Genomic DNA, 23,016 nt, shown 5'->3' with positions numbered 1-23,016 from the left:
CTTTCCTGGTTATTAGGGTTTGATTTCAGCATTCTTGACCTTTGACAGAGATTATGTCACCACAACTACAGATGTGATCATGGCCTGTTCCAGGTGTCACAACACTGGTCTAGAAACAGCCTATTAATTCAGATCATTCTCTGTGTCCTTCATTACTCAATGTGACTCTGACCACTGGAATATGCGTGGTGAAATTCCTCTGGACGAAGTCGTAGTACACACGGGCCTGTGACAGGACAGATAAAACCATAGGCATTCAAGTTACACTTTTCACACAACATTGCTGGCATTCCTCATAGCTAGAGAGATATTGCATGTATGGTGTGTTGTACTACAAACATCTATAGGAGTTAAATAGTTATGTGAAGTGAAATAGGGGGGGGGGGGGGGGGCATGCACTGCTTAATGTGGCCTAAAAGCTAATCCTTAATCAAGCAGTGATCCCAAACAACAGCCCCTAACTCAAAGTAAGGTAAGGTATCCTATAATGAAAACATAATAGTCCAAGCAGAGGTGATGTATTCAGATTGAACAAGTGGGCCAGAGAGTGATGGCCAAATGAACCAGAAGGCTTATTTCTTAGTGAACACATGCTGGTAGCAACACATTCTAAAACAGATGATAGCCTTCTTGACAGACCAAACACCATCCAGCAAACAGAACTTTACACTTCAGTTGTCACTTGCACTTACTTTATTTCAATGGACAGTTTAAATATCTAAAGTATGTTGTAGTGTGACACACCACATAGGACAACCCTGCATTACATCACCTGAGATGGTTCCACCTGAACTGGAAAAACAGACCAAACCTGAATTTCATTAGTGTGAAACTACATTACACATTCCTAGGTTGTCAGACAACTCTGTGTGACAGAGGAAATGATTGACATACTTGAAAACATTGGTATTGTTGTAATTTGTGGATTAACCTATTTACAACCACTCCCAAAATGTGTTGCTACCAGCTTTCACCTGGTCAAACAAGGTTAAAACAACTCAAACCACTAGAACTGATACATGACGTACTTGAATCCACATGGCTTTGACAAGCTATGCCCTAGTCTAGTCAATCTGGACCCTACGCAGTGTGTGTGGAGCAATAGCATGTACAGTTGAGATGTGTCTAAATTGACCCAGTTCACACGAAAATCTGCATAAACCCAGTAAACAAACATGATTGCCCGGTGAATGACGCCGAGATAAAACTACGGGTTGTAGTTCACTATTGGTTCTAATGAACAATCGTGTCATTGTATCAAGACTATGAAATAATTGATTAACACTGGACATTATTTTACCCCGGCTTTGATTGTCGGTAAACCAACCATTACAGTGTTGCAAGGCATTACTGTGATATCGTCCATTCAAATAAAGTTTGCCAGAGTAACTGTTTTCACTGCTAAGACAAACTCAAAATTGTAACTAACCATCAGCATTGAAGAAATGGTATGTGGTCCCCATATGTAGATGATCCACAGGTGTTTTATTGGGGCACCTCCGACAATAATATGCATACAAGTTGTCAGTTTAGTGAGTCATCTGTTTAGTGAACCAGTTCTGTTTTGCTTCTTTTCAAAACATTATAAAATCCTGAATGTTTCATGATCAATACCTCCCTGGTCGCATGAATGACATTCACCTAACGTAAATAAAGTTGAGGTAACGTTCGATCATGTAGATCTCATCGACCACTGACAACATTGACAGAGACACAAACTAGACCAACAATCTGATGTTGATAGTATTTCCCAGTTTCCCTTGATGAGAATATTATGCATTCGGCGCAAAATAAAATATACTTCATAACTTTTTTTCTGTAGTTCCGTCGGGTATCCTACCTTAGAAGCTGTTTTGGCAGACATTTTACTTGCTAGCTCCGCTCCCAAAGTAGCAAGTTAGTGTTAGTATTATCACTTCAACCAAAACGCAAAATTCCTTCTTCTGAATTTCTCCCAGCTGCCGCCACGCCGGGCAATAATATTTTATTTTTTCAGGACGTCGAGAAACATGACCCAAATGTGTGTGTGAAAAGTCCAAAGTTCATTATCTTTCGTAGTTTGCCTTAAACGTAACTTTACCCTACATGTCTATACATCTGCAATTACTCCGTTTAAAATAGCCAACTCAAATACGTTGCCTTAATGTATTTTCTCTTAAGAATGTTGACTGAAACGTTTGAAGAAAATGTAGATAACACTTCGTCCGCAAATCCAAAGCAGTAAAACTGCAATGGCAGGCTTTGTATGCCTCTCCCTGCTCGATTCTCTCCTCTCCAACCAACAATCGTGACATGTCTGACTGGAAGAGTCCATTGCACCTCTGTAGGGGTGATGGTACTGGATGGAAACCTGGGCATTGTCATTGAACTAAATATACTTATTCTAAACAAAATATTATGATTATGCATGTATATCGGACATTCAGGTCAAACGTATACGTTATAGTTATATATTAATTTACCCATATAAACTATTCTTAATGCAACAACAAAAAAACGGATATCACTATTTTTCTTTATAATGAACTATGCGGACCATGGACAATTGTGAAGAGAGGAGAGGGGATTTCGCTGATGTGATGCTGCTGAATGTTCACTTTTACTGGGTGACTGACAGGACTGCCGTGTTTATTTACTATAATGAAACACAGTACTTGTAAACTCCTAAAACACCTGGGTCACCTAACATATAAATTGAAAATACATTGATTTATACGATCCTTGAGACATAAAACGTAGAACTATTCTTGCAAAAATATCTTGCAATAGGACTTAATAACTTGTAATATGTCTGAAAACACTATTTTATATTATTATGTGACTTTTGCAACCACAGTAGTTGGTGGCATGGCAGACAAGTCTGGGACACAGTCTACAAGTTTCATAAGTAAAAGTCATAAACCAAAGAAAAATGTTTCAGGTCAACTTTCAACTGAAAATCCAGTCCATGACTTTAAGTTGGGTTTTGTGTGGTTGATAACCAACCACACAGGAAACCAAGCGGGCCATAGCTGTCATTCAGAATACTTCCTATGGCTTTCCGGAACCAACCCACAGGATGCGCTGAACCTCAGAGCTCAGCTTGCATTGTTTCAAAGTAAACAACATACTGTAGGGCTATATCTCTCAATGTAAAATAAATCAGTTCATATCTTACTTGTAAAGAAATCAGAAGTAGCTTCAGCCTGTGACATAACATTTCAAAAACAACGATGTCTACATGCACTGTATATAGACTTTTTCTATTGAATTATTGGCTGTATGTTTGTTTATTCCATGTTTAACTCTGTGTTGTTGTTTGTGTCGCACTGCATTGCTTTATCTTGCCCAGGTCGCAGTTGACAATGAGAACTTGTTCTCAACTTGCCTACCTGGTTAAATAAAGGTGAAATAAATAAAATAAAATAATAACAAATGTTCATCTAAGTAACCACTTTGCTCAGAGCGCACAGAGCTTCTCTATTTCCAACCCAAGCAGCCATTTTGACAAACCAGGAAATCACGTTCACACACTGCTCCTGACTTTTCTTACATGTACAGCTGGCGCAGGCCAGAGGTGCCCTGTAGGTGTGGATGGTCTTGGGTTTAATTTGCCACCAGACCAAATCCAACAAAGCAAAAACCTAAAGCAGTTTGACAGACAGGGCTTGATGCATCGCGCGAACAGCTCTCAGCCATGGTATTTTGGCCATATACCACACCTCCTTGACCTTATTGCTTAAATATAACATTCAGCCTACAACTAAATAATGCACTCTCAAATTACTATATATTAACTGTATTTGTCAGTGTCTAACAATCTAATCTATCTAATATGAGGTTGGACACAAAAGTAAAACATCAAAAGAACAATTAATCTACATTTGTATCAGTATTTTTTTAAAAGCTTTTTTGTTATATCTGCAATATGAATGAATGACCACATACTAGTATAGATGCCAGCCGCTCTGTCCTCCTGTAACGGTAACTTCGTCCCGCATCCACCAGGGAAGATATCAGAATGTTCAGCATTCTATCTCTCTCAAGTAACCAGGCTAATTTGCTGTTCTAAAAGTAAACAAGCTGGAGATAGAACATTTTAATCATTCTACCCCAAACACTGTAACCCAAAGAAACAGAGAGAAGAGTACTGCTGCCTGCTTTAGAGACAAATACAGACCTGCAGTATCTCCTGATGGAGAAGAGAGAGGGGCATTTGTGACACTAAAACGTGATCAAAGGCAGCTTTGTCCTGCATGGCTGCCTCCCCCCCCCCCCCCCCCACCCCCCTAGTACCCAGAGCAGAAAAGCACAAAACTGCTCTGGAGCTCAGGTGCTGCCTTCTCATGGAAGAGCAGGCACATGAAAAACACTCTGCCACAGAGTAGGCCGGAACACACAGACACAAAACAGGCACACGTTAGCGAGGAGAACGCTTCACAGAGTTATGCTCGCCTGCCCCAACATCCCCAGAGCAGAAAACTCTTAACGTGCAGTGAAATAACATGAAGCACACACCCTGAACTGCACTGTGTCCTAACTGGATTATACATGAAAATAGACCTACAACACCATTGTTGTAGGTGTAGCACTGGCATAGTACTTTCTCAGCTTTAGAAAAGCCATTGTTGTAGGTGTAGTATAGCCCTTCTTTCTCAGCTTTAGAAAAGCCATTGTTGTAGGTGTAGTATAGCCTTTCTATCTCAGCTTTAGAAAATCCATTGTTGTAGGTGTAGTATAGCCCTTCTATCTCAGCTTTAGAAAATCCATTGTTGTAGGTGTAGTATAGCCCTTCTATCTCAGCTTTAGAAAAGCCATTGTTGTAGGTGTAGTATAGCCCTTCTATCTCAGCTTTACAAAAGGGGGATGAGAGTGAAAGGGAGAACAATAAACACAGGCCAAGCTATAAGACCTCTATGCCTGTTAGAACAACCAATCTGAGGGAGAGGTCAAGATCTAGAGGCCAGTTCCTGCCAACAACAGCCGCCTTTGATAAGTCGACAATTGTTTTCTTTCCACATTTTTGCCCTTGAAGTTCTTCCATAAAAAGTAGCCTACATGCCAAACCACTCAGATATGTAATTTCACAAATGTGTATTCTTTTCTCAAATACAGCCAGGTAATGAGGACAGTATAATCAAACGTGGGGTTTAGGCTACTCCTATTTCTTACTGTTATCTGTAGACATATTATACTATATATTCTTGGGGAAAGGGGAGAATAGTTGATTATTACTTGGGAGACACAAAAAGTCAAAGTAATACCACACACGGTCTAGAATGAAGCCAACATGTCATTCATGATTATGTAGGAGCATATCTTTCCCCAAACTCACAAAGTAAGAAAAGCGGGAAAAAAAGAGGGAAAAGAGAGGGAAAGTAATCCCCCTGTTCTAATAACACCATGCTAGTTGAGTCAGTATAGGGAGGAGGAAGTCAGGGTCTTGTTTCACTGTCCGTCCATCTTCATCTGGGCTGAATTAAGATCTGATTGGTAGTTTGTCTTATCTTCCCTTGGCTCTATTGACTCTGGAAATGCTTGCCTTGGTTACGGCTCTAGAAGGGTACTGTGTTCTGTTTCCACTGTTAATGAGAACCCTCTGAAGGTCAGGGCCTGGAGGAGTGGAGTCAAACCAGCAGCAAGGTGTTCCTTTAGTAATTCTTACTGGACAATATCCAGTGGGGCACACTAAGACTAAGACCCAGTTGCCTACTAGGGCACACAAGGACAAAGACCCACTTGTACTTTCCAACGGAGAATAGCCAAACTGAAGCTTGAGAAAAAATATATATATTTTCTGTGCCTACAGCATTTCTCCTCAAATGATTGGTTTAATCTGCATTTAGCCTACATTTAACATAGTTTTATATGCATTTGAAAACCTACCGATCGATTGGAGCTTACCATGTGAAATGTCCTCCAAGGAAAGACTAGCTATTAAATGAAGGTCAAATAAAGGGGTTGTCCATAGCTGGCCTTTCTTTTTTATACTTGGATTTTATCAGGTCTTTTTTCAAAACAATACAGCAAAAACAGAAACAATGAAACTAAATAATAAATAAAAGCAAACAGAAGTCGCCATCCAATAGGTACAGAATAATATATAACATTGTGATATTGTATTGTTAACAAGATATTAGTTAATCCAGTCTTCCTAGTATGTGAATGATATCCATTTCTCACAGTTATTATTGAATACAGGTTTTTGGAGTCTGAAGGCATATGTCAAGCTTTCCATATTAACGATTTCTTGGATTATACTTTGCCATTCTTCACATTTTGGGGCTTCTACTTTATACCAGTTCTTGGTATTGGCTTTTGTACTTGCAGCAAGGTTAACTTTGATCAGGTATCTGTCCCTGTCCATCACACCTTCTGGAACATTACAGGGCAAGTTCTAGGGACTTCATATCCCAGGACATCTTTTAACACCAAACATACATGATCCCAAAAACAATGACATATTCTGACATTCCCCCAAAACACGGGTGTGGTTGGCATGGCTGTTGTATATCTAACGGTTGACTTGTGATTCTAGGAGTGTTTTTTTTTTTTTTTAACGGGTCATTTTCCAAAAAAAACTCTCTCCATGTTCTAAAGTTGTTGAGTACTGCATATATTGTCCCAGTCTTCATCTGAGATGTCTATATACAGTTCCTTTCCCCATTTTGTTAATATAAAGAGCTGACTCTTTTCTAGAGGCTATCAGGCCATGACAGAGTGAAGAGATGGTCTTGGACATTGCTTGTTTATATGCATTTCGAATCACATGGATAGTCACATTTGGTATTGAAGACGGTTCTGTAATTTGGTTGAAAAAGGTTCTGACTTTTTCAAAATAGTCCCTTAACTGTAAGTATCTGAATAAATCTTATTTTTCCATACGATATTTCTCCTTTAAATTCTCCATCCTCTACCGTCCTTAAATTTTTTATCATACTGCAGATACCTGGTTTAAATTTTGGATCAAAAGTAAACCATTTCAACGTTCAGATTTCCTTTTCCAGCTTGCGTTGTTTCACCATCCGAAACCAGAGGTCTAGTGTAAATGGTGATTTAGGGTTAAATATTAATGTCCCAAATGTGTCTTTATCCCCAGCTACAGACTGGATTGGGCGACCTTGAACAGCAACCTTGACATCTTTCCATATAGCACTGTGTTGTGAGTCACAATAGCTGGCCTCTAATTTGTGATCGTTAAACAAATTCCTCAAATCCCATCGAGAAATTGAGGAACATTCTGGCAAGATTTGTCTCATATGACACAAACAGTAGAACAGCAACGTATCTTGGTTTCAGCTCTCGCTTTCATTGCATTGTCAAGGAGTCAACAGAAAAGGCTTTCATAAGGTGTGAGAAAGGTTGAGAGAAGGAGAGAGGCTTTGTCCTATTGTACTTATACCTCATGCCTCCATCCTTAAGTGCCAATAGACCTGTCGTTCCATTAAACCCGTCAGTCAATGTGTTCTTGTTACATCTCTCCTCCAATCCACACAGTAATTGCATGGGCATTCCATCAATCAATTATATTGGCAGCAACATCATCAAGTCATTGTTTATGGCACGGCGTTGTGCAGGAATGCAGTGGAGGGCTTTGTGGATGGGGGAAGTGTTTAGTCTGTGTTTGAACAGCCAACTCTCTCTGGCCTCACTCAATTTGATCAGTGCGACTGGAGTGCTGGGACACTAGGAAATAAAGACAGGGGTTTATACAGGTGTAAACGTTAACATACACAGCTTAATTTAACAAAATATGGTAAGTGTGTGTGTGTGTGTGTGTCACCCCTATGCTATTTGTTATTAGTAGTCCAATTCCATGGTCATGGCCTCAATTATTCAGTCTCTTCTGGTTCACACAACCCATTTAGTGTCATTCTTCAAGGCTACATGCTTTCATCACATGAAAGACAGGGTGGAAAAAGCACTGCCTTCAACAACATTTCCATTCTAAAGAAACTGTAATAAATGGTAATTGGGAATAGTTGTGAAGTATTATGAGGTGTGAACTTCACTGCTGCCCAAATATATTTTTATGGAATTCTAAATTGAAATGAATAGAGTAAATAACAGGCCTAAATACAGTATATTAAGTCATTATCATATTAAACATCATCAGCCCAGGGCAGTCAGTCCATTACTGTCTATTCTTGGGCTTATTTCCATTTCACTCTCCCTATTGCAGCTATCTAATTTGCTTCTGCTTCCATTCTAATAACTATGTGATAGGATTTGGGCAATACTGAGTTCCGCAATTACATTGTTGTTAAAAATGTATATTGTTTAAGGGGATCATTGCTGTGATGTGATTCATACATACTTCAATACTACGAACATCTGACAACTAACTTGATTAAAAAGAGAAACAATTTAAAGATTAAACTCAAATAGATTCCAATAATGCAGTTTACAGTGCCTCTCAATATTCTGAGAAGAACACTGAGTTCTGACGAGGATATATTAAGCTTTTACATTGCGAGTGAATTACCATAGTAATTACTGATAGTAAACCATTAGGCTGCTTTCATCTTGTGGAGCAGAAATCCAAATTGCTGTACTGATCATTCATCTAAAAAAACTTCCTCTCTTTTCCCTTTCTCAATTGATATGGTTAGCAGAGCACATTTAGCCAAACAACAGGCTGGAGGCAGCAGCAGGGCTGGCTGGCATCCCTCCACTCAGCTGCACAAGCACTTTAACCCACTATGGCTCGAGCATACTCACTAATAGCTTCCCCAGCAAAGCAACTGGGAGTAGCAAGATGAGGTAACCTTCAATTCAAATTAGCCTTATCGTTATACTCAAAAGATTCTATTTCTGTGCGAGATGAATTATACATTCCGGAGATAGGAAAAAAATACTTTAATGAGTTTGAAACTAAGTGAGTGCCATATCTAAAAGTGTTTTCTTCCCAAGTTAGCTGTGCTATTTAGAGTTGATGACGTGATCCCATTGTTTGCGTTACAATGAGAGAGTGAAATTGAAAACAATGCTCTGAAGATCCCAGAGTGCATTTTGTTGAATTTACGAGGCAGTAAATACTCACGAGAAACAATGTGACCTTTGCCTCATTGTTGAGACATTTCTAAATGACATTACTAGAACTCAAATGTTTTGTTTTTAGCATCTTTATATATTTATAACAGTAAATATAACATTCTCATCACAATTCCTGCAGTTCTACATTTGTTTTCCTCCAAATGGTGACGCGATGTTTCATACTAAGCACTTGGCGTAATTATTGCGTCATGGTGTAATCATTTTCTCTATACTGTGATAACCCTCTATCTTTTCAGACACGGATGTCAATCATTTAACCAGACAGTGACATTAAAAAGTGAACTGAAATCAAAGTCAATGAATGTACATTATACAATGACAACTCTAGGGGATACAAAACACAATCGTGTTTATTGACATTTGAGGACCGTTCCTTACTGTTCTTAAGGTTTAACAAAGCACACAGTGTGCTCCAGTCCGCTGACAATGACTTCCTGTAAAACTTGCTGTTGTGGATGACAACACTAATGACAACAGTGTGGAGCCCAATCAGAGGGTTGTCCGAGAAAAGCACACTCAAACATACACACATACACACGTCATGTGCAACTCTGTGTAGTAGCTCCTTATCTTCCAGAGACTCCATTCAAAGCTGCCTGGCACTGCAGTGTCAGCAGAAATGATGCGTGGGGTGCTGAGTGCAGAGGCAGGAAACACCTATTCTTTACCAGCAACAGCAAAGTGTGTAAATACTCTCTGCAGGACAGGTCCTTCATAAATAAAGGAGAAAAAAGGAGAGCCTCTTCCTGGAAGGTAATTGGGAGGATTCTTCTGGGAAAACGCTGCTTGCTTTTCACTGTCCCGAGAGAGGGTGGTTCCAGACTGCTGCTGGGAGTCTAGGACATCAGTAAACACCACTCTGTAGGCTGAGGTCTTACAGTGCAAATGGACGTGAACTACATCTCCACTGGCATAACATTCCCCTCACATTATCACTGACATGGGCAGAGGGGAGGGAACCTACCAGTCTCCCTCACAGAGACCTCCAGGACGAGAGAGGCTGTACTGTTACCTTCACTGTAACAGGTTCATGTGTTCAATGTGAGACGGTAAAGAGTTGGTGTCACAAAAACAACAGTTAAAATGTCTGGGCTGCTGCTATGGCTGTCTCCTGTAATGCAGTGATGTGAAAGACAAAACAAAAGAGGAGCTCTCCTTTCGTGAGAAGTGGTGCCTATACTAACGTGTGTATTTTCGTGTTGTGTGTATGTTTGTTTTTGTGTATGTGCGTACGTTTTAGCCTGGAAGGGCGGCTATAGGCATGGAGCTGGGGGAAACAGGACAGGACACAAAGAGGTGTTCCTCTGGTATTTCCTGAGGGAGGAAGCTTAACAAGCGTGCATACACATGCAGGCACACACGCCATGGCTATATTGACATAATGATGTGGTCAAGGTTCAGTGGTCCCCCAGTGCTTAGCTCATTCGTCTTCACTCACAATGGCCACAAATTCCTGAGACAGTGCACGTAAAATGGTATTACCGTCGCACAGCGGCATGAAATCCACATTTTACCCTGCATAACATAACTAAATCCTCAGTCCTCGCTAGAATTCAATTACAAGTCAATTACGTGTCAAATGTCACTTTCACATCTACTGCGAACTGTCTTCAGTGAAACTTGAGCTGCAGTTGTTTCAGAAAACAGGCCATAACTCTTACTGTCTACCAGCTCTGCAGCAAATGCACCTGTCCTTTCTCTGTTCCACTGTGCATTCACACTTATGTGCACTGTATGTATGCACACACACACACGCACGCACATGCGCACACACACACGCACGCACACATACATACACACTACATTCAGGGACCAGGCAGTACAAAACCTTTATCTTGGACAGGGAAGTTAATTCTGTTCTGCTCTGATTGTAATTCAAGGGCCTGCCCTCTCACCTTTATCTGGAGTGATTCAGTAGCTAACCTTTCCATTATGGAGAGAGAGAGAGCCCAGGGGTCGATACCGTAGAGCAGCACGTGTACGGTACTTCAGAAAGTGGAGGAGCAGCAGAGGGGTGGGCCCTGAGCAGTGGGAGAGAGGGAGGAAGAGAGGGAAAGAGAGAGATGGGGGGGTAGGTGCACTGGACAAGGTCATACAGTGAGATAAACAAGGGCATTCCTCAGTGGCCCCTATCTGTATGTCACGGCTGGAACAGATCAATGAGCACAGCCGACAAAAACACCTGAAACTGTTTCTATTCCATGGAGTCATCAGTCAAAATTTGAATTCACACAGTGGACAGAAGCAGCACTTTACATCATTCTACTCCAAGGCTGCAGTGTCTGCAATCAAAACACTGTTCAAATTCACAGAGCTCTGAGGGTCAATAATATAGCATGGCACAGTATCCATCTCAGCCAGTGTTTCTGGACAGGTGTTTCTTCACAATTGTTTACAGATTATTTCACTTATAATTCACTGTATCACAATTCCAGTGGGTCAGAAGTTTACATACACTAAGTTGACTGTGCCTTTAAACAGCTTGGAAAATTCCAGAAAATTATGTCATGGCTTTAGAAGCTTCTTCTTCTAATTTACATAATTTGAGTCAATTGGAGGTGTACCTGTGGATGTATTTCAAGGTCTACCTTCAAACGCAGTGCCTCTTTGCTTGACATCATTGGAAAATCAAAACAAATCAGCCAAGACCTCCGGAAAAGAAATTGTAGACCTCCACAAGTCTGGTTCATCCTTGGGAGCAATTTCCAAACGCCTGAAGGTACCACCTTCATCTGTACAAACAATAGTACAAACAATAGTACGCAGCCATCATACCGCTCAGGAAAGAGACGCATTCTGTCTCCTAGAGATGAACGTACTTTGGTGTGTCAATCCCAGAACAACAGCAAAGGACCTTGTGAAGATGCTGGAGGAAACAGGTATAAAAGTATCTATATCCACAGTAAAACGAGTCCTATATCGACATGACCTGAAAGGCCGCGCAGCAAGGAAGAAGCCACTGCTCCAAAACCGCCCAAAAAAAGCCAGACTACGGTTTGCAACTGCACATGGGGACAAAGATCGTACTTTTTGGAGAAATGTCCTCTGGTCTGATGAAACAAAAATAGAACTGTTTGGCCATAATAACCATTGTTATGTTTGGAGGAAAAAGGGGGAGGCTTGCAAGCCGAAGAACACCATCCCAACCGTGAAGCATGGGGATGGCAGCATCATGTTGTGGGGGTGCTTTACTGCAGGAGGGACTGGTGCACTTCACAAAATAGATGGCATCATGAGGAGGAAAATTATGTGGATATATCGAAGCAACATCTCAAGACATCAGTCAGGAAGTTAAAGCTTGGTCGCAAATGGGTCTTCCAAATAGTGTAGCAGGATTCTTGTGTCGAAGGAGAGGAGGACCAAAATGCAGCGCGGTAGTTGTCCATGGTTTTTTAATTAGAAAACTGAACATGAACACATAACCAAAACAACAAAGTGAAAACCTGAAAACAGTCCCGTGTGGCACAAACACTAACACAGGAAACAATCACCCACAAAACCCAACACAAAACAGGCTACCTAAATATGGCTCCCAATCAGAGACAATGACTAACATCTGCCTCTGATTGAGAACCATATCAGGCCCAAACACAGAAACAGACAAACAAGACATCCAACATAGAATGCCCACTCAGATCACACCCTGACCAAACAAAACATAGAACATACAAAGCAAACTATGGTCAGGGTGTGACAGTACCCCCCCCCCCCCCCCCCCCCAATGTGCGGAAAACCTGAATCTATTGGGGAGGGTCTGGGTGGGCATCTGTCCGCGGGGGGCGGCTCTGGTGCTGGACGTGGCCCCCACTTCACCATAGTCTTAGTCCGCCACATTGTCCGCTTCCGTGGCCTCCTAACCACGGCGATCCTTCTAAATGAACCCACTGGACAGAGGGGCAGCTCGGGACAGAGGGGCAGCTCGAGACAGAGGGGCAGCTCGGGACAGAGGGGCAGCTCGGGACAGAGGGGTAGCTCGGGACAGAGGGGCAGCTCGGGACAGAGGGGCAGCTCGGGACAGAGGGGCCGGGCCTCTGGGAGGCGGAGACACCATGCGCAAGGCTGGTGCCATGTAAGCCGGCCCAAGGAGAGGCACTGGAGACCAGATGCGTAGAGCCGGCTTCATGGCACTTGGCTCGATGCCCACTGTAGCCCGGCCAATACGCGGAGCTGGTATGTACCGCACCGGGCTATGCACCCGCACTGGGGACACCGTGCACTCCACAGCATAACACGGTGCCTGCCCGGTCTCTCTCGCCCCCCGGTAAGCACAGGAAGTTGGTGCAGGTCTCCTACCTGGCTTCGCCACACTTCCTGTGTGCCTCCCCCCAATAATTTTTTGGGGCTGACTCTCGGGGTTCCATCCACGCCGCCATGCTGCCTCGTCATACCAGCGCCTCTCCGCCTTCCCCGCCTCCAGCTCTTCTTTGGGGTGGCGATATTCTCCTGGCTGTGCCCAGGGTCCTTTACCGTCCAACTCATCCTCCCATGTCCAGTCCTCCTTGCGCTGCTCCTGCTGCCGCTGCCTGTCACCACACCGCTTGGTCCTGTTGTGGTGGGTGATTCTGTAACGGGATTCTTGTGTCGAAGGAGATGAGGACCAAATTGCAGCGCGGTGGGCTCCCAATCAGAGACAATGACTAACACCTGCCTCTGATTGAGAACCATATCAGGCCCAAACACAGAAACAGACAAACAAGACATCCAACATAGAATGCCCACTCAGATCACACCCTGACCAAACAAAACATAGAACATACAAAGCAAACTATGGTCAGGGTGTGACAAATAGACAATGACACCAAACATACTTCCAAAGTTGTGGCAAAATGGCTTATGGACAACGAGGTCAAGGTATTGGAGTGGCCATCACAAAGCCCTGACCTCAATCCAATAGAACATTTGTGGGCAGAACTGAAAAAGTGTGCGTGAGCAAGAAGGCCAACAAACCTGACTCAGTTACACCAGCTCTGTCAGGAGGAATGGGCCAAAATTCACCCAACTTATAATGGGAAACTTGTGGAAGGCTACCCGAAACATTTGACCCAAGTTAAACAATTTAAAGGCAATGCTACTAAATACTAATTGGGTGTATGTGAACTTCTGACCCACTGGGAATTTTAAATGTATTTGGCTAAGCTGTATGCAAACTTCCGACTTCAACTGTAGGTAGGGGTAACGTGACTATGAACAGATAATAAACAGCAAGTAGCAGCTGTGTAAAAAACTTGCAAATAGTCCAGATAGCCATTTCGTTAATTGTTCAGCAGTCTGATGGCTTATGGGTAGAAGCTGTTAAGGAGACCTCTGCTCTGTGATACTGTATAGTTTTTGTTCTCATGGTACTACTTGTCACTGGGCCATTCCAACACCATAAGGCTACTGGTCAGAACTTACACAGGGAGGAAGAGGAGCGCTTTAGACAGGAGAGAAAAATACTGATCATTCACACTCCACAAGGATAAATGGTAAAACACAAATGGGGCACAGTGGAAATGTTCTGAATGCCTAACAGAGGGAGGAGAAGTTTAGTAAACTATATTGAGTTAGGCTCCCAATTGAAAGTGGCTGTGAGGTGATGGGCAGTACATGTGATTTAGTGGTTAAGGGATGAGGGGGGATAATGTGATTCACAGCAAACTCTGCTGATAACACTCTGATAATGTCAAAGGAGAGCCATGATTAAACCCCAGTTCTGATGTGCAGACCTGCCCCGTCAGCGATTGAGTGAAAACACTCAGCGCAGGGCCCCAAATCAAATCTGCAGTGCGCATGGTTGGAATGTAGCCCTCATTGACATCGACCCACCATACTGAGTCCCCCCACACTGCCAGTCTGGGCCACTAAGCATGTGCAGAGGTGTTCAAATAGAGATAACAGGTAATTATCTCTCAAACACAGTTAATTTGCCTTCTACATCGCCAGAGATGGGGTCTATAGGGACAAAATCTCATCCTCTTATCACAGTTCAGTACAGGCTATACACTCCATCATTCGGGTGTAATATTGTCAACCTTCGCTTATTACATAAGATGTCCCTCCCATAAATATGTAGCCACGGCTCTTTGTTAAAATAAGGCAAGAGCCTTTGTGGAGACTAGAGGGAGGTAAAAGAGAGCTAGTCAGGATGGCGTGGGCCTGCCTGGTCCTGGCATGACAGTCAGATAGGCAGAGTGCAGGGACACAGCAGCAGACCAGAGGCATCATGGGATGGGACCCTGCTAAAGCCCCAGTGCGCTCTGTTTAATCCCCCTCCCTTCCACTGCCAGGATCAAGCCTCATCAGCTTTGGTGTTCAGTGTCAGACTCATTTTTATAACGTCCCACCGGTCAATTCTAACCGCTAATGCCTCACACAACGGCTCCTAATGCCAAGTGATTACGGACTGCTGTTTTAGCACATTTGACGCATGAAAAGAGAGAAAGGGCCACAAGGCTGTCCGTCGAGCCTGATGAACTCAGCAGAAAAGGATCTTCCCTGAAAGCAGCTCTAAGCCACAGACCTCTGGGTGGGGTCTAGGGGGATAGGGGGCTGTGGCATGGCAGTCAGAGCTGGTCTGACTGGGGCTTTACAGTATCCTATGCCAGAGCATATAGACAGTTCCTGTGTTCTCACGTCACATGTGCAGATACGCAAACATGCTCATACGGCTCTTCCACAAGTAGACATGATGAGAATCTGAAATTATGCAACTCAATCACCCATTGAAAAAAAAAACACAGGAGCCAATCACGTACGCTCAACACTGTGCATGAAGTATAATTCAAAAACACAATAGTACTTCAAATTAAAAACTTCCTGTGCCTTTGTCACATCTCTGACACAATTCAGACGAATTTCCCCCACTCCCATTTAAAGCAAACAGAATTTGCATGTAGATGTGATCGGCATCAGTATGCCTGCACCTATCAACTGGGGCCTCGTTGTGTCAAACAGTGTTACAGGCTGGACCATGTGACATCCAAACAACATCCAATGACACCGCTGGGACAGAACACAAACAGAGATGAGTTCTGTGTACAGAGAGAAGACAACACAGAGAGAGAGAGACAGAGAGAGAGAGAGAGAGAGAGAGAGAGAGAGAGAGAGAGAGAGAGAGAGAGAGAGAGAGAGAGGCAGCCACTACATGAAAGCATACTTCATTTTGTCAATTTGAAGTTTCCTGAACTGAGAAAATCCTTTCAGTGAAATCAAAGAAAGTAAATGTTGAGGGATCCCTGTTGTTTTTCTAAAGACAACTCCCTTAAACCGAGGGGTTGTGCCCTTTGCCAGAACACTTTATTGGGAACATTATTCAAAGGCATACGACTGGCATGCAAACATTTCAGCTGTCATCCAGTTACTCACTGTCTAAAAATGTGCAAGTACAGGAGTCTAGAGGGTAGGTCATACTGGATTACACACTGGAGTCCAGCTTGACAATGACATTTTTAAAGGCAGTCTGACTGAGTCACAGCTAGCCCTGGAGGAAACGCCCTCAGAGAACTGAGAAGGGGGGGGAGTGAAAGAGGGCAAGGGAGAGAGAGAATGAGTGACAGATAGAGAGAGGGGGGGAGAGAATGAGTGACAGACAGAGAGGGGGGGGGAGAGAATGAGTGACAGACAGAGAGAGGGAGGGAGGGAGAGAATGAGTGACAGACAGAGAGAGGGAGGGAGAGAATGAGATCAACTCTGCAGCTCCTAATAAACCCACTAACTCCACCCTACTGCCTTTACTACCTCCGAGGCTTGAGATATGAGGTGTGAGGTAACGCCACAGAGAAGGTCTAATCATACCTCAGGTTTTCCAACAAACATGAAAAATGACCATACTGTCATTGGGGAGGACAGGCAGCTGATCTATGCCTTTTTATTATTGCAGGATAATGTTGAGGTCATTATTAACATGTCTGCAAGTGTATGGTGATTTCTAATTGTTTTTGCCAAATGCTCAAAGAGTGTATAAGATCTGAAAGAAATGATGTAATTGTGAATAGGGTTGCACATTTTGGGGAATATTCAGATGTGGAAACTTTCCGTGGGAATTAACGGGAATATATGGGAATTAACGGAAATATATGCAAATTAATATTAATACCATTTAAATGTAAATGTTTTTTTGCATTGGATATATTTACCATATCATATGAAGACAGAAACATAAACCTTTTACCTCATCATAAGTAGACAAATGATTGAATAGAAAAAAGTTCAAATGTAGTTATGAATTTAACTTTAATTAAATGTGTTGATGGGATGATTTCACTGAACAACAAAAGAAAGGGAATATTAAATTATCCCCAATGATCCATCGCATCTCCCAAAAACGTTTTCAACAAACATCTGTAAAATGATAGTCTAGAAACTAAAGCTTTGGTTGTCTTCCTCTCAGGTTTTGATGTCTTCTCCCTGGACCTCCTCAATGTCCACCTCTTGAATATCAGACTGAGGCCTCATCATCACTGTCACTTTCCAACCTTATTGAGTATGGCTCGTTGTCAGGCTCAAAAAGCCTAAAATTTGCCTGGATGGCCACCGATTTTTCAACCCTTGTATTGGTCAGCCTGTTGCGTGCTTTGGTGTGTGTGTGTTCCCAAACAAGGACCAGTTGCGCTCTGAGGCATCTGAGGTTGGTGGGAGTTGGAGGATGATGTAGGCAAAATGGGAAAGAGCCTCAGATCCACAAAGTCCATTCCACCAGGTGGCTGATGAGATATGTTGGCACGACTGCCATATTGAATCTCCATCCCAAAGCCCTTGCTTGGAAGTGTACTTCGCCAGACTGCCAAGAACCTTGTACTCATCCAGGCCAAGGTGGCGAGACACGGTAGTGATGACACCATAGGCCTGTTGATCTCTGCACCAGACAGGATGCTCTTGCCAGCATACTTGGGGTCCAAACGTACGCTGTGCCGTGTATGGGCTTCAGGTAGAAGTCTTTACGCTTTTTGATGTATTTCAGAACTGCAGTTTCCTCTGCTTGGAGCAACAGTGAAGTGGGCAGGGGAGTACAGAATTATTCTCTTACATCTGCAAGCAGAGTCTGAACATCAGACAGGATTGCATTGTCTCCCTCAATCCATGCAATGACTACTGCTATAGGCTTCAGGAGTTTCAGGCTGCTTACCACTCTCTCCCAAAATACATCATCCAAGAGGATCCTCTTGATGGGGCTGTTCATATCGGCAGACAGTGATATGGCCATTTCCTGGAGAGACTCCTTCCCCTCCAGGAGACTTTCAAACATGATGACAACACCACCCAAATGGGTGTCGCTGGGCAGATTGGTGAGGTAGATTGCTGCTATAACATGATGACCTTTCACATATCTAACCCTTTCCTTGGCTCTCTTGTAGAGTGTATCAATTGTTTCCAGTGCCATGATGTACTTGAGGAACAGATTCAATGCATGAGCAGCACAGCCAATGGGTGTGATGTGAGGGTAGGACTCCTCCACTTTAGACCAAGCAGCCTTCATGTTCGTAGCATTGTGTCACGGCTGTGTGGAGAGACAAACCAAGGCACAGCCTGCTCTGAGTTCCACATCTTTATTTTTCTTGTGAAACGGTACAAAACAAAAAGGAAACAAACAACGAACCATAACATAAGAGGTGCAACATGCACCAACTCAAAACAAGATCCCACAAAACACAGTGGGGAAATGGCTGCCTAAATATGATCTCCAATCAGAGACAACGATAAACAGCTGCCTCTGATTGGGAACCATACCAGGCCAACATTGAAATAAAACACCTAGATAGGAACACCCCCCCTAGTCACACCCCAACCTAACAAAAATAGAGAATAAAAAGGCTGCACCGGACTGGGAAGGCGCACTGGAAGCCTGATGCGTGGGGCCGGTACAGGTGGCACCGGACTGGTGACATGCACTTCAGGGCGAGTGCGGGGAGCTAGCACAGGACGTACCGGACTGGGGAGGCGCACTGGAGGCCTGGTGCGTGGGGCTGGTACAGGTGGCATCGGACTGGTGACATGCACCTCAGGGCGAGTGCGGGGAGCAGGCACAGGACGTACTGGACTGGGGGAGGCTCCTCCAAATGCCTGCATTACCGCATACTCCTCGCCAACTCCATTCCCCGGTATCCCTCCTCGCACTGTTCCATCGACTCCCAGGCGGGCTCTGGTACTCTCCTTGGGTCACCCGACCACCTCTCTATCTCCTCCCAGGTTGTCTCTGGTTCCCACCTCAGCTCCACCGACCACCCCGTGTGCCCCCTCCCCCCCAAAAAATTTGGGACGTCTTTTGGGCTTTCCTTGTGGCCACGAACCCCGGCGTCGTAGCTGTCCTCCTTTCTCTCCTTGTGCCTGCTTCCACGGAAGGCTTTCATCTCCAGCCATAATTTCCTCCCAAGTCCAGGATGTCTTCTCCTCCTTTATCTCCTCCCAAGCCTAAGATACATTCTCCACCTGGGCCCGCTGCTTGGTCCTGTTGTGGTGGGATCTTCTGTCATGGCTGTGTGGAGAGATGGACTAAGGCACAGCCTGCTCTGAGTTCCACATCTTAATTTTTTTTGTGAAACGTAAAAAACTAAAAGGAAACAACCAACGAACTGTAACATAAGAGGTGCAATATGCACTAACTCAAAACAAGATCCCACAAAACACAGGGAGAAAATGGCTGCCTAAATATGATCCCCAATCAGAGACGAAGATAAACAGCTGCTTCTGATTGGGAACCATACCAGGCCAACATAGAAATAAAACACCTAGATAGGAACACCCCCCCCCTAGTCACACCCCGACCTAACAAAAATAGAGAATAAAAAGGCTCTCTATGGTCAGGGTGTGACACATATACCTTCTGTGGTCCTTGGTCATTGATGACTGCCTTCAGCTCATCTGCAATGTAGAGACCGGTGTGTCTGTTGTCCCTTTTATCTATGCTCTTGTAGAATACTGGTTGAGGGGTGGAGATGATGTAGTTAATTATTCCGTGCCCACAAACATTCGACCACCCATCTGAGATGATTGCAATACAGTCTGCTTTCTCTATGATTTGCTTGACCTTCACTTGAACTCTGCATCCAATAAATTAGTAGATAAAGCATGTCTGGTTGGAGGGGTGTATGCTGGGTGAAGAACATTCAGAAATCTCTTCCAATACACATTGCCTAAGAGCATCAGAGGTGAACCAGTTGCATATGGTCCTCTGATCCTCTGATTCCAGGAGGACACTGAGCTGTTGCTATCAATAAGGTGTCTGATTCATCATTTTCACCACGAATAGAAGTAGAGGGACTTTTGTCAGAGGTTGCTTGTTGTGAGCACTGAGGGAACTTTATGCACTTGGCCAGATGATTCTGCATCTTTGTTGCACGCATATGATTTGGCACTGTATTTGCAAAAGTACACAGCTTTTCCTTCTACATTAGCTGCAGTGAAATGTCTCCACACATCAGATAGTGCCCATGGCATTTTCCTGTAAAGATTTGATTTTTTTTGGTAAAAAATAAGTAAATAAATAAATGTATGTACAGATACATAGCTAAGCAGTTAGATTAAACAACTCCTTTCTAAGATTTTTTTTTTTAAATGAACATGTATGGAATTAAATGAATGACTTAAATGATGAATTAAAACTCCTCAGTTAGCAGGCTCAAGCAAGCTAAAACCCACATGGTAACAAAAACTAACCAGCAGAAATTGTTAACAAGTTAGAAATTATTTAAACACACTTCGCTGTAGGCTACTATTTACTAGTTAACAAAAAATCATGTATGTCATATAAAATGTATTCACCCCACCCAGTATTGTAATCAAAACTTACCAGAAAGCATGAAGTCCTTGGCTCAGACAGTGTAGTAGTGTGGGCTCAATAGCATCTCATTAGTGTGCAAGATCTTGAGAATCAGCTGCACATGTGATGGAAGAGTGCACGGAACATGTGATGGAAGAATGCACTGTGCATGCAGAGGGTTGCAATTCCATTGAATTGGGGATAGTTTTATCAAAATATTCCACAAGACCTAGAATTGCCTTATGTGTATCCCACAAAAAAGGTTTACTTTTATGAGCTAACGTTTTTTGACGAAAAATAAAATAAATTCCTGGGCTTAACTTCCCATGGAAAATGTCCGGAAATTTACCGGAACGTTTACGACCCTTTGCAATCCTAATTGTGAATCCCCTACTTATTCATCTCAACGGTGTCCTTGCCTGGTCTGTGTGTTTTAGTGTGCGGCCCTCTCTTGGCAGGTTTGTTGTGGTGCCATAATCTTTCAATTTTTGGATGGATTTAATGGTGCTCCGTGGGATGTTCAAAGTTTGGGATCTTTTTTTTATAACCCAACCCTGATCTGTGCTTCCCCACCACTTTGTCGCTGACCTGTTTGGAGAGCTCCTTGGTCTCCATGGTGCCGCTTGCTTGGTGGTGTACCACGCTTAGTGGTGTACACCAGTGGAACCCATCCAACTTGAAGGAGCTGGAGCAGTTTTGCCTTGAAGAATGGGCAAAAATCACAGTGGCTAGATGTGCCAAGCTGATAGAGACATACCTCAAGAGACTTGCAGCTGTAATTGCTGCAAAAGTTGGATCTACAAAGTATGGACTTTGGGGGGGGGGGGGGGGGGGGGTGAATAGTTATGCACGCTCAGGTTATCAGTTTTTTGTCTTATTTCTTGTTTGTTTCACAATAAAAAATATTTTGCATCTTCAAAGTGGTAGGCATGTTGTGTAAATCAAAATAGGAAGAACGCCAAGAGGGTGAATACTTTCACAAGCCACTGCAGTCTAAAGAAGGCCAGTTTTATTGCTTCTTTAATCAGGACAACAGTTTTCAGCTGTGCTAACCATTTCAAAAGGGTTTTATAATGATCAATTAGCCTTTTAATTGGACCAGGCGGGTCCAATGAAGTGCAGGTGCGCATAAAGATGGTGACAGGTGTGCGTAATGAAGGTGACAGGTGTGCGTAATGAAGGCAGTCTGGTGCCGACGAACACTAGAGAGGGAGAGCTGGAGCAGGCGTGACAATACCACTTAAAAATATATCAATTTTCGTGTGCAGGGTCCGCTATTAGCATGCTACCGCTCATTGAGACAAACTGGTAGAATAGATAGCATAACTAGCATTCACTGATTGAAGTTTAAGTAACTTTGAGTGTAATGGAGTTGATGGTAACTACGACATGAATATATATAATTCATGACATTTGGAAGGGAGCTATAATCCAGTTCTATATATTTTTTTAATTAAACTATGTGTGTCGTTATTGTTGTAATTCAGGCTTGGCTGAACTGCTTTGCTGATTGCTTCTGTACCCCGCTACCATGATTTGTCACTTTACGTGTGGATCTATCCCATTTTAAACCGGTTTTTATATTTATTTATTTCTCTTTTAAATGGATCTCCTGGCACACATTATTTCTCAGTATGGGCGTGCTGTTGCATGCTGGGTAATTGCAGTAAGTGATGGGCCCATGGAAGATTCTCTTGTCAGAGGCTGTCTGGGCACTGGGAGCAGAGGCTGATTGAGTTGTTTTCCTCTTTCTGCCTGCTGGGGTTTGGGCCAGTTGAGGCTGGAGCAGGGACCCGAGAAGGGGCTGGAAAAGGAGCTGGAATTGGAGTTGGAGAAGGGGCAGGGGATGGTGTTGGGGCTAGAGGGTGGCTGACGCTGGAGCAGGGCCAGGTGAAGGGGCTGGAAATGGGGCTGTGGTTGGGGCTGGCACTCACATTTCCCGTAGCCTGTGTTTGGTTTTATCTTTCACCAACAATGTCAAGGAAATGTACAAATCCTTCTCTTAATATGGAGACGCTATAGAGTGAGGGATCATCTTAGGCTGTATTGATTGTGAGAAAAATGCAGAGCACACATAAAAAATACAGTATAGTGTGTCCCTCAGTTAAGTGAACCTGTTTACACCAGCAGATGCAACATAACCACTGTTGTTAGGCTACTGTATGTTGTTACATAGAAATGTGTGGCTTATGGCTTTTCTACAGCATTTGTTCTCACACAGGATGGAATGCAGTGCTCACTTTCAT

General features: G+C 43.3%; 1 protein-coding gene across 23 annotated transcripts in view; it reads right to left on the bottom strand.

Annotated features, from left to right (window-relative positions):
* LOC109895444 (tight junction protein ZO-1) overlaps positions 1–23,016 on the bottom strand; it is a 150,442-nt gene that overhangs the window by 91,034 nt on the left and 36,392 nt on the right. For 4 of the 23 annotated variants that reach the window (XM_020489127.2, XM_031830809.1, XM_031830808.1 and 1 more), the window contains exon 1: positions 1,841–2,271. The exons of 18 other annotated variants lie outside the window; for them this stretch is intronic. In XM_020489127.2, coding sequence (XP_020344716.2) covers positions 1,841–1,864 — 24 coding nt within the window. In that variant the 5' untranslated portion in view covers positions 1,865–2,271. Of the gene's footprint in view, positions 1–1,840; positions 2,288–23,016 lie in introns of those variants that run through there. One more of the 23 variants, XM_031830807.1, reaches the window with a different exon arrangement.

Source organism: Oncorhynchus kisutch, linkage group LG8 (genome assembly GCF_002021735.2).
Source record: "Oncorhynchus kisutch isolate 150728-3 linkage group LG8, Okis_V2, whole genome shotgun sequence".
NCBI classification, from domain to species: Eukaryota; Metazoa; Chordata; class Actinopteri; order Salmoniformes; family Salmonidae; genus Oncorhynchus; species Oncorhynchus kisutch.
The sequence above is the reverse complement of the archived record's forward strand: the minus strand, read 5'-3'. Positions and strand labels throughout refer to the sequence as shown.